This window comes from Erinaceus europaeus, chromosome 8 (assembly GCF_950295315.1).
Source record: "Erinaceus europaeus chromosome 8, mEriEur2.1, whole genome shotgun sequence".
NCBI classification, from domain to species: domain Eukaryota; kingdom Metazoa; phylum Chordata; class Mammalia; order Eulipotyphla; family Erinaceidae; genus Erinaceus; species Erinaceus europaeus.
In genome coordinates, this window is record NC_080169.1 from 66952362 (window position 1) to 66965396 (window position 13035).

The following is a 13035-nucleotide window of genomic DNA, read 5'->3' on the forward strand; positions in this document are numbered from 1 at the left end:
TTTCCACTTTGCTCTATCCACCTTATAGCCTTCAGCTGGTCGCAGATGCCCATTGCTATATTTCTGGAAATGTGTAGCATTGCTTTACTTTTACCTTCTATGTCTCTAAATCAAGCAAATGAAAACTGGAAGAGCTTGTTTGTCAAGAAGAGTATGACAAAGTATTTTTGCTTCTAAGTATAAATATTGACAGGTGTTTAATCAGCTTAGACAAATTAAGTTTGTGTTAAAAAATTACACACTAAGTCTTTGCTCATATAATTTGAAACTTGGATTCCATCACTGAGTTCAAGTTCCAAGCTTCAGCAACTCCCAACCTTCCCTTGAGTCTGGCCTCAGATGTCCTATGAAAGGAATTCTCTCCTCAGAAGATCTTATCATAGTTCCTTTCCAGAACAGCTGATGCTTTCTCAGCAGACCTTTTCCAGATCTCATTATTGCTTTCTGTCTACTTCTTTAAAGTTTGTGCTCAGAATCTCTCCTCTTCCATTCAGAATCAAACCCTTGTTTCATGCAACATCTGAATTGAATGACAGATGCCACGGAGTAATTTTCTCATTAAGCTACAGACAGTATATATTTGTCAAGTATCTATTTATTAACTGTGCATTAGGTGTGAAGGTGAAACAACAAACTGTACCCAAATATTGTCAACACACATTCTAGTATGATTCTAGTAAAATACATATACTAGTAGACACAATCTACTGGTGTATAACATTTAATTATGTAGATAGGTTGTGAAGAAAATAAGCTGATTACAGAGACAGAAAGAGGAGATGGAGTTGGGGAACTATTTTTGATGCAGCATCATTTTTAAGGAAATAAGTTTTGAACTGAGAACTGAATGAGGCAACAGAGAAAGATTACAAAGATGTCTAGAAAAAAGTATAGCAGGTATCAAGTAGCAAATGTGAAGATTGAGGAGGGTAAACGTGCTTGAGACTCAGAATGAACAGGAACTAGTCTGCAAATGGACAACACGGATAAGGCATACAAGATCTTATAAGGCAATGCTAATCTGTTGGCATTTTGGTCTAAGAGTAGTGTTACTCAATGAAGTCTTTTCTAAAGGTATATTACCAGCTCCAACCTAAGCTCCAATTTTAGAGATCCCCTCTTTTGGGAGCTTGGAATCTGATTTAAAAACAAAACAAAACATTAGATTAGAATTATTGTTGAATTTTATTTGTTTACCTAATTTACTTGTTCATTTTATTTTAGTTTTGCTACTAATACACACACACACACACGTGTGTGTGTGTGTGTGTGTGTGTGTGTGTGTGTCTACACAATATATATATTTTTTGCCATCTGGATGATTGCTGGAACTTTGAGCCTACATGAGTCCACTGCTCCCAATAATTTAAAAAATTTCCTTTTCTCTAGATAGAGATTGAGAGACAGAGAAAGTCAGAGAAAGAGAGAGAGAAAGAAAGGGAGGGACTGAGGGAGAGAGGAAGGAAGCAAGGAAGGAAGGAAAGAAGGAAGAGAGAGAAAGGAAGAAAGAAAGAGAGAGAGAGAAAGAGAAGAGACAGGGCAGCACTACTCCACCATTCCTGTAGCTATCTTTTTGAAGCTTTCCTATGTGTTGACTGGAGATTCAAACCCAAGTCCTCACACATGGTAAAGTGTGTACTTTATTAGGTGAGCCATCTCCCCGGCCCCTAGATTATATTAAAAGCCCCTAGCTTTATTTTATAATAATTTACATAGAACAGAATAAAAAAGAGAAAAGTGATCTAAAAGAAGTATGAAAATTTACATGCAAAATGCCATTAATTCCTTTTTAAAATATTTTATTAATTTATTATTGGATAATCATAAATTGAAAAGAAGTTAAGAGAGAAGATGGAAAGATAGAGACAGAGAGACATCTGAAGCCCTACTTCACCACTTGTAAAGTTTTCCCCCTGCAGGTGACCACCAGAGACTTGAACATGGGTCCCTGAGCATTGTAATGTGTTTGCTGAACCAGGTGTGATATCATTAGTTCCGTTTTCAAGAAAATTAGGGTAGGATAACTGAAATTAGCCTCATTTATATGATCAAACTGTTTTACATATTCATTTTGTACAGATTATACTAAATAATTTAGATACCAGTAGAAATCCATGTTGTTTTATCCTCAATGGGTATTAAATATCTATCCTGTAAAATAAATAAATAAATAAATAAATAAATATCACTCCTGTAAAAACTTGAGAGTCTCATTATGTTAAAAAGCCAAAGCCTTTGTGATTATTATTAAAACAAAATAACTATGTTACTGACTCAGTTCTTTTTTTTTTTATTGTTTTCAGTGCCCAGGAGGAGCATTTACACCCAATATGCGTACCACCAAGGAGTTCCCAGATGATGTCGTCACTTTTATTCGAAACCATCCCCTCATGTACAATTCCATTTACCCAATCCATCGAAGGCCCTTGATTGTCCGTATAGGGACCGACTATAAGTACACAAAGATAGCTGTGGATCGAGTGAGTGCTGCTGATGGTAGATACCATGTCCTGTTTCTTGGGACGGGTAAGTATTTGAGCTTTTTCTATGTAGTAGAGTGTAGTAGGTAAACACTATGATACTGGAATTAGAAAGACTACTTTGTTTACTTCTGCATGATTCTCTCAGAGATATTTAAGATATTTAATGTCTCTATATCTCAGCTTCCATATTTAAGAAGTAGATTTTAAATGAATTATAGGATTATTGTTCTCTTTGATTTTTTGCCAGTTGTTTGCTTTTCTGTGACTGAGCTGGTTTTAATTTTTCAGATAGAAACCTGGGTCAGCTTAGGCATAAGAATTTTTTCCACATCACCGGACTACTGGGGGGGGAAGCCGATATTTGACTTTTCATTTATTTTATTCTGTAGTTTATTTTTAGTTATACTATATGCATAAATGATGCTGGTACCAAACAAATAACATAGTAAGCTATTTTCTGCCTTCAGAAAGCTATCTATTTATTGTGAGGAACAGAACAATATATGTATTCATGCATACATATTTTCTGGCAAATATGAAATATAATAATAATGAGTTGAATGGGATAATAAAATTTTAAGAATGTGTGTTTCCCTCATCAAAATCAATTTTGGTGATTTATGTAAGTATAGGGATTCATTTTGTAGTAAAAATAATAACACAGATAGACATATATGTTCTAAAGCTATCTACCTGTTTATGACTGAAAGAGAGGAGAGGAATTGACAGGTCACCATTTTGGCACATTATTGGGGATCAAATTCAGGATCTCATACTTGAGAGTCCAGTGCCTAATCCACTCTACATCCTCCAAAGTAACATTCTAAATTATTAAAAAAACGAATTTAATAGCTAGAGTCCAGATGTAATTTTTAAACTATTGAGGATACTAATGTATCACAGTAGATAAGCTGAATTAATAATTCCTGTTTGTTGATACTTTGATTGCAAAATGAATGGACTTGAATATTTAAGGGTAGTGATTCTCAAAATGTGTCTCTCAAACTAACAAAATTAACTGCATTCAAATACTTATTGAAGATGCAAAATATTGGACTCTAACCCAGGAGCTTTGTAGATGAAACTCAACCATTGCTGTTTTAATAAGTTGTCTGTGTAAATCTGATGCACACTCTAGTTCTTACTCAATAGCAAGACAGAGGCTTGCTGCTCAAGTAGTAGTTAATAAGATCAGTTAAACGTCTCTGATAACTTTGCAGGCACTGATGAAATCTCTTTGCATAGAAATGTCAGTCCTACTCTATGAGTTTCTTTCCTAGCCTAATAACTATAAACCGCATCTATAAATGCCATCATAAGATATGCAGCAGTGGAATTTATATTACTAAAGAATAAATTGCACTCCAACTTCAGTCATTTTTAGATGTGTATATTATTGTGTCTCCATAAAATTTCCATAACATGATTTCTTAATAATATTCTTTTAATAATCTGTTCATTCTTATACTTCATGAATAAATATGAATGTTTATTTATCATGTAACTCAGCTTGTTGAAATTTGGAATTGAGGGTCTTTGACATGTACTTTGGTTATCCTCTTCTACCTTGAACACATCTGTTTTCCGTGTCTTTGTCTGCCACAATCATGACGAAATCTTTTCCCTCTCAAACTAACCATTTCCTAACATTTATTTCTGTCATCTCCAGAACCTTTCTTTACTAGTTATATTCTAAAGCACTTTATCATTCCATTCCATGTGCCAATGAAGCCTTTATGCAGGAGTTTGAAGTAGACCTACAACTTGACCTTTTGTCACTTCGTCTATAATGCTGATTTTTGCCAAGCTTTGAAATCGCTTATGATAAGAAAGCCATTTGAGGGCCAGATGGTGGTGCAACTAGTTGAGGGCACATGTTACCAAGTGCTTTGACACAGCTTCAAATCCTTGCTCCACCTCACCTGCCGGGGGCAGGGAGAGGCTTCACAATCAGTAAAGCAGTTCTGCAGTTGTCTCCCTTTCTTTCCCTCTCTATCCCCCTTCCCTCTCGATTTCTCTCTGCCCTATCAAATAAAAAAGAAAGAAACCCAATTACTTTTATCTATAAAAATACCTTCACTACCTCTTTGCACATTTACCACTTTAAAATATCTCATGCCGATTACTTCAACCTCAAGATACCTAAGTCTCCTTATTACTTACTAGTTCCCTCCAAGCATCTTTCATTAGCCTGACTTACTTCCTGCTCCTTGCATGTGAGTGTTTCTGAGGCTCTGTCCATGGTCCTCTTCTTTTACATATTCTTTAGTTCTTTCCTTAATTCATTTGGTTTTAATCATCTGCCCTGAGCCAACAAATCTCAAATGTACAGCTCCAGTCACTACCATTTCCTGAGCTTTAGTATTTGCATTTACAACTTACTTTTAAAACAGTAGGAAACTGATCCAGTAGCATTTTCAACATTGTGCTTCAAATTCAATTTATCAAATTTTAGCACTTTCTAACCAATGCTTGATACAGTCTAATTTTATTCTTATGCCACACATTCCTCTTGAGATTATATTTTTCTTTGCTGTATAATTTGTCTTAAAGTATATCATAGTACTGGGTAATATCCATAAATATTTGTCGAGTTGAATTGAAAATGATAGCTCTCTCCATTATTAGTCACTTGCTAAAATGAATTCATAACTGAATGTGAAAGCCAATCTTCATTTGCAAATAAGTTGTGTTCTCTGAAGATACAGCTTCCATATAAATGACTACAGAGTTGTTTGTAGCTTTTGCTCAGACCTATAGTAGTGATCATTTAACATTTCATTTCATTATAATGTCTCATATTACTCAGGAAAAAAAATATGTCTTTTATCCCATCATAAATCTATCTAAAAGAGGAATCTGATGCCACAATTGGATTGTTTTGTTCTTAAAAGCCTACATACATAATATGTGAAGATTTAATAGACAGAATTTTCAAGTCTTTATAAACTGTGCAACAGTGTTTATTCAAATAGAAGTCAGAATGAAATGTGCTGTAGTTTAATTGCTTTGGTTTTTCTTACCACATGAGTGTCTGGCACCTTTATATAGACGTTTTAAGTTGATACTTAAATACTTATGTCATTTTCAAAAACAGTATTCAGCCATATGTATTTAATTGTAGTGGGATGTTTTCACAAAAGATTGAATGTAAAGCCACATAAATCTCTTGAAGGCTGTAATAAGAAAAAAAAAAAAACATGTTGTGACAATGCCTTAGCCAACAGCATTTTTCTGAGAAGATGGTAATTCACTTAACCATTGAACTTTATCCTGATAGTCATACTAGGTAGCAATATACATTGTTAAAAGTTATTTTATTTCCAGGATCAGGTGGTGGCACAACTGTTTGAGTGCAACGATCTGGTTCCTACCTGCAGTAGGAAAGCTTTATGAGTGGTGAAGCAGTGTTGCAGGTCTCTCTCTCTCTCATTCTGTCTTTCTCTCAGTCTCTCCTCTATCACCTCGACTTCTGACGGTCTCTATCCAACAAATAAATAAAGATAATTAAAAATGAAGTTATTTTCTTTTCTTAATAAGATAGGGATAGGGGAAGAGGGAGAAGCCAGTGCAGCATTCTGGCATATTCAATACTGGGGATTAAATTCATAATCTCATGTGTGAGTCCAGAACCCACCACTATGCCATCTTCCATTCTGAAGGCATATATATATATATATGCCATCTTCCATTCTGAAGGCATATATATATATATATATATATATATATATATATATATATATATATATATATATATATATAATTTCAGTTTACCTATAACTCTAGAAAACAGTATATTTGCATTAAATATTTGTTGCTCAGGAAACTCTTGGATTGTTAATGAACTTCCTTCAAAATAGAGTTTTCAGCACTGAGTTGGTTATTCGAAGTCAGTAAATGGGATTTTCTAAAGTGAGACTTATGTGGTCATGATTCACAAATCATTATTCAGACAATTTCTTAAACTTTTGCAAGCAAATATATTAAAAGTTATGTGTTTTGGCTATATCCATGTCTTTTGACTACCAGAGAACCCTTCAACTCATAAATAAACAATGATGTTCTAGCCATTTCCACAGTGAGGCAAACTTCTCTCACAACTTCCCTTTGTTGCACCATCATGGAAGATTTAGAAAAATGCGATGAAGACATCAGTTAGCAATGAAAATGTCACAGAGGAAATGTAGATGACAGTTAATTAGAATGCAGAGAAGGTATCGTGATTTCATCACTTTCATAATATCCATGTTAATTGTGTGGACATAGTGACTGAATGTGTGCTATATGAAAAAGAGTAATTTTCTGCATGTACAAACTATTGTATTTGCTGTTGAATGTAAAACATTAATTCCCCAATAAAGAAATAAGAAAAGAGTAATTTTCACAGGAACCTTTAACCCTACAGTCAAAATTTTATTTTATTTTTTATTATTTTTTAGAGAAAACGCTTACAAAAGGTATTTTGTCATTTAATTTTATGCATAATTTATAAGATTCTTTTTCTTGCATTATCTTTTATTTATTTATTGGATAGAGACAGCCAGAAAGTGAGAAGGAAGGGAATGATAGAGAGGGAGAGAGACATAGAGACACCTGCACTGCTTTACCACTTGCAAAGCTTTTTCCCTGCAGGTAGGGACTGGGGACTCAAATCTGGGTCCTTGAGCATTGTAACGTGTAATCAACCAGGTGTGCCATTACTCCGACCCAAAAATTACAGTTCTTAACAGAAGACATTTTTATATTTAAAGCTATGTTCAATGTAAATAGAATAGAAAAATTTCATAGTTATGGCTAAGGTAACTTTGAACCCTTTCAGTTTGATTAAAACTGGTTTGTTATTGCATTAAAATTTAAATAATAAACTAAGCATAGTTGTTTTCCCACTCATTTCTTCCTCAACCTCCTCTAGATTAGATCACCATTTAGATAGATATACTGTAGAGATAGTGCTTCGTTGTATTTGGTATTTTGTTTGGGGATTTTGTTTGTCTTTAGTTTCTTACCATTGTAAATGTGGGTATTGTTACTTTATAACTCACATTATTTTTTTAAATCTTCAGGAAGGGTTATAAAACAGCAGGCAAGTTCTCTGGATTAGCATTTCTTTTTTCTTTTTTTGCCTCCATGGTTATTGCTGGTGATCAGTGCCTGCACCATGAATCCACTGCTCCTTGAGGCTATTTTTTCCCCTTTTGTTGCCCTTGTTTTTTAATGTTGCTGTGGTTATTATTGTTGTTGTTGTTATTGATGTCACTGTTGTTTGATAGGACAGAGAGAAATGGAGAGATAAGGGGAAGACAGAGAAAGGGAGAGAAAGATAGATACCTGCAGACCTATTTTACCGCTTTTAAAGCGACCCCCCCCCCCCCGCAGGTGGGGAGCCCGGAGCTTAAACAGGGATCCTTAAGCCACTCGTTCACACTGTGTGTGCTTAACCTGCTGCACTACTGTTCCACCCCCTCAGTATTAGCATTTTTTTTTTTGCATTTATTTTTTATTTTTATTTTTTAATTTTTTTATTTTTTTTTTTTATTTTTTATTTAAGAAAGGATTAGTGAACAAAAGCATAAGGTAGGAGGGGTACAACTCCACACAATTCCCACCACCCAATCCCCATAACCCATCCCCTCCCATGGTAGCTTTCCCATTCTCTATCCCTCTGGGAGCATGGACCCAGGGTCGTTGAGGGTTGCAGAAGGTAGAAGGTCTGGCTTCTGTAATTGCTTCCCCGCTGAACATGGGCGTTGACTGGTCGGTCCATACCCCCAGTCTGCCTCTCTCTTTCCCTAGTAGGGTGTGACTCTGGGGAAGCTGAGCTCCAGGACACATTGGTGGGGTCTTCAATCCAGGGAAGCCTATCCAGCATCCTGGTGGCATCTGGAACCTGGTGATTGAAAAGAGAGTTAACATATGAAGCCAAACAATTTGTTGAGCAATCATGGATCCCAAGCTTGGAATAGTGGAGAGGAAGTGTTAGGGAGGTACTCACTGCAAACTCTAGTGTAGTCCTGCTTTCAGGTATATATTTTGCAGTAGTTTATGGATACGTGTGCACATAAGCTCTCTCTCACAGAAACTGGTGTATATCTAGGTTATGGGACTTTGTTGGAAAGTGAACTACCTGAGATGAAATTAGAGTGTACTATTAAAGGAAAGGTCTCACCCGAGTAATGAAGCTGAAGGGTTGTCATTCCACACGTGAAGTCTCTGGATACATTCTGAGGTGAAGCATGTTGAGGTAGCAATCGTTGCTTTGGTTAGGTTGTGATCGGCAGATGCAATGTTATTTGGTTTGGATTGGGAGGTGCATACGGGAAAGTGGGCCCTATCCAAGGGTTCCAGGACTGGGGGAAGTAGGGGCTCTATAGTGAAGATGTGAGGTTCCTGCTGTCTTAGGGTTCAAAAAGACAATCGATAGTTAATATTATCATCACATTATTTGTTAATTGGGTTAACTTTGAAAAGTCCCTTTGTTATGGTTTGCTGGACAGTACCCAGTATCTTGTATATAGCTGTGCTACTGGAAGCTTCTAATCTACTTGGTCTAGGCTTTTGAGAGAGTCCGCATATCAAATACATAGCCTATATATTAAAAAGATTCAGTTTGTCTTTTGAGAAACTTTGAGACATACAATTGATTTCCCCCTCTCATATTAATTAGCTCCTGATTTATATGTCTACATTTTGCTAGGAGTGTACATAAACACCATTCCCACCACCAAAGGACTGTGACCCATCCCTCCCGCCCACTCCCACCCCCCACTGGCCCAGGAAGCTACATGCCTAAGCCTCACTACTGGGTTTTTACTTTGGTGCCCTACTTACAGTTTGATCAGGTCCTGCTTTTAGTTTCCCTTTCAGATCTTCTTAGTCAGCTTCTGTTGATGAGTGGGATCATCCCATACTCATCTTTATCTTTCTGACTTAGTTCACTGAGAAAGCTGTGGTATATATACACAATGGAATACTATGCAGCTATCAAGAACAATGAACCCACCTTCTCTGACCCATCTTGGACAGAGCTAGAAGGAATTATGTTAAGTGAACTAAGTCAGAAAGTATTAGCATTTCTATGTTAACTTTGCCACCTACTGCTTACAACCTGGTCATTTGTTCAAAGCCAACAGTATTGCACAGTGAAAAGATTTTTGCCTGTTTTCTTTTTGCATCAGGTGTTATGAAAATATTTAAGTGTCTGGGTCTGGTTCAGACATATTCTGTCAAATTTATATGTTTTGCCCTATACATGAATCAGAATGGGATGTAGTCTCTGATGAAAGAAATGAATGTATTCTTGTGAATGGGTATTAGTGATTTACGATGACTTAATGTCATGACTTTTTAATGTGTGCTCAATACATGTAGTGTTCTGCCAAAATACTTCTGTAACATATACTTTGTCATGCTTCTGATTAGCTTCTGTTTAGCTGGTTGAATACTAAGTTGGAATGTTGGCTCTAGTCAATCTTTTGCCTATGTGGAGCTTTTGAAGTGTGCATGACATATGTAACTGAAGCCTTCCAGTGTTACCAGATAACTGTCTGCATAGTAGTAACTCACCAGTCCTGGCAGTAGCATTTCTTGAAATGGCACACTTAATGAACTATGGAGTCAGGAATTTTGACTTTTAAGGAACACCTTAAAATGCTTCATGTAAAATTTGATCACTGGAGCAGGGAATTTAAGTTCAGAAAAACGAGTGTCAGTTGGAGGTTGTGCATGAATGTCACTCTGAGAATGTCTGGACTTCCCCTTCACTTAGGAATAAGAAACAAATCCTTTTATAAGTCACTCATTTTTAATAACATGTGGATCACTGCTTTCCAAAGCAGAATATGGAAACTTCTGAGATTTTACCAAGGATTCTAAGATGGCTTTTCACAGTGGGGAATACTAATAGAACATAGAAATGATAGCTGCCTTGACAGGAGAAAACTAGCCAACCATGAAGTGATGAATTCTTGAACATTTAGAAGAGTAGCAAAAAGTATGTGAGAAGAGAGAAAGAAGGTTAGTCCTCATAGTGAATGCTAATCAAGAGAGAATTATTCCTATTTAAATTTTACTTTAAAAACAATTTATTTAAAATAAGTATATGGTTTCTGAAGAAATTATTTCAAAAAGCAGTGTTCTTTTACATTAGACTACTTTTCAAATGCATTTTATTTTAAAGCCAGTATGAAACTTCATATAATTATCTAAGTTTCTGTGTTGAGGGTCATGGAAAATGTGGTTTACAGAAGACCTAACCCCTAGTGTCACTCATGGGGAAACTAAGTCCTCTGATTGAGGTCTCCCCCTAAAAAATAATTTTAATGTTGCTAGCTTGCTTGAATTATCCATTATTCATTTAATATTATATTTAATATATGAATATAAACATACCTTTTTCACAGTTCTTAAATAGTATTATAATATTGCTGATTAAACTTATCGATAGTTCTTACCTTTTGCCAGATAAATTATTGAAACTCATGCAAACCTAAAAGTTGTAAAATTGTAGGCTCCATAGAAAACAAGAATATCTTTCAGATTTATTCATTGTTATGTCCTTAGTATCTACAATAGTGTGTCACTTAAAGTTCTCATTCAGTAGACATTTGAATGAATGCATGAATAATTTATACTTATCCTGCACCATTTCTGAAAGAAGTTCATATAATTAAGATTGTGTGGATATTTGGTAAAGATGCAAATTGCATTTGATCATCTTTCTTGTTCCTATTACTAATCAATTCACTAAAACCACTTTATATTATGTACATTTTATGAAGTTTAGGCATTTTCATCTGTATTTTATCAGTTTATTGTGAATGAACTATTTTAGTTAGTTATGTCAATATCATTGATGAGGAGTTGGCACAGTCTTCACATAAACAAGATGCATTCGACATGATGACATAGAAATCTTTGAACAGACTAGATTAGTCTATGAATTAACTGTGCTAGAATTTAACCTATGAGTCTATACATTTTTTCTTTTTTTATTAATAGAACAGAGGGAATTGAGAGGGGGTTGGGAGAGTAGAGAGGGAGAGATAAGACAGATAACTTCAGCACTGCTTCACTACTCATGAAGCTTGCTTACTTCAGGTGGGGACCAGGAACTTGAATTAAAGCCCTTCTGTAAGGTAAGGTGTGCACTCAACTAGGTATGCCGCTGCTTGTCCTCAGTTTATATCTTTGTAGGTCCATAATTTATATTTAGGAATAAAGGGAGTAAAATTAAGAGTAGAGCAGTGAAGATGCAGAAATGGAGTAGAACATTATCTTAATATTTAATGTGCCACACATCTTTGTGCATTTTAAAACTTGTTTTAAAGTAGGGTGTTATTTTTTTTTTTTTGCCTCCAGGGTTATTGCTGGGGTTAATTGTCTGCACCATGAATCCACTGCTCCTGGAAGCCATTTTTTCCCCCCTTTGTTGCCCTTGTTGTAGCCTTGTTGTGGTTATTATTGTTGTTATTGATGTCTTTCTTTGTTGGATAGGACAGAGAGAAATGGAGAGAGGAGGGGAAGACAGAGAGGGGGCAAGAAAGATAGATACCTGCAGACCTGCTTCACCGCCTGTAAAGTGACTCCCCTACAGGTGGGGAGCCGGAGGCTCTAACCAGGATCCTTAAGCTGGTCCTTGGGCTTTGTGCCACATGCTCTTAACCTGCTGAGCTACTGCCAGACCCCCAATAGGGTGTTAATTTACATATGCTTTGATGAATCTTATATGCTCAGCAAAACATATAAATCAGTTTGGCGTTATTTGTTTACTTAATTAAAATGCATTTGATATTTTGCTAGCAATTAAGAGGGTTTCAGTATATCATGTAAAATGATACTTCCTCTCAGCAGGAGAAAAGGTAGTAATTTTCTGTGTGACACTGACTCCCTTACTATTTAATCAGTGGTATTTTACTAGAGGGCTTGAAAAATGTCAAATCTCATCCCTGTGATGCTTTCTTCACTTAACCCTTTACCCATTAATATAAGAAAAAACTCCCAGCCTAAAGAAGTCTGTGTCTGTATGGTAAGAATCAGTAAGCACACTATGTTTTTGTTCTTTATGTGCTGCCAAGTTTGTCTGAGACAGATTTGGCAGCCTTTGTCCTTAGGAGAATTCACAGACTACTACACAGCCAGGCCAGCCTTCTCTGTGTGACTACTCAAAGGAGGTCTATAACTTGCTGCCAGTGGTGGGGGTAGTTTCTGTGAGAAGTCGGCTTTAAAAAGAGTCTTTTGAAATACCAGGAGTTGAAATTATAGAAAATTGAAAGATATTCTTTATTTTAAAATATGTAAAATAGTATAAATTAAAAAGTTAGAATTTTTTGAAAGGAGGGTGTGATGTTTGAATCACTTAGCATTTACTTCATCTACTTATGTGCTTACTTTTCTCTTTCACTAGTGTGTTAGGCAAGATAATAAAGTCTCTACATTTCTTTCTTATTTGTATTGTTGCTGGGCAACAAATGTCGCTATTTGTTTCCAATTTCATGTTAAAGTTTTTGTTGAAGATAAGAGAAAGTCAAACTTATGATATAAAATCTTGTACCGG

General features: G+C 35.7%; 1 protein-coding gene across 2 annotated transcripts in view; it reads left to right on the forward strand.

The window, feature by feature from the left end:
* SEMA3C (semaphorin 3C) overlaps positions 1–13035 on the forward strand; it is a 202467-nt gene that overhangs the window by 149200 nt on the left and 40232 nt on the right. For both annotated transcript variants that reach the window (XM_060196327.1, XM_007527906.3), the window contains exon 12: positions 2304–2526. In XM_060196327.1, the coding sequence (XP_060052310.1) occupies positions 2304–2526 (223 nt within the window). The remainder of the gene's footprint in view (positions 1–2303; positions 2527–13035) is intronic.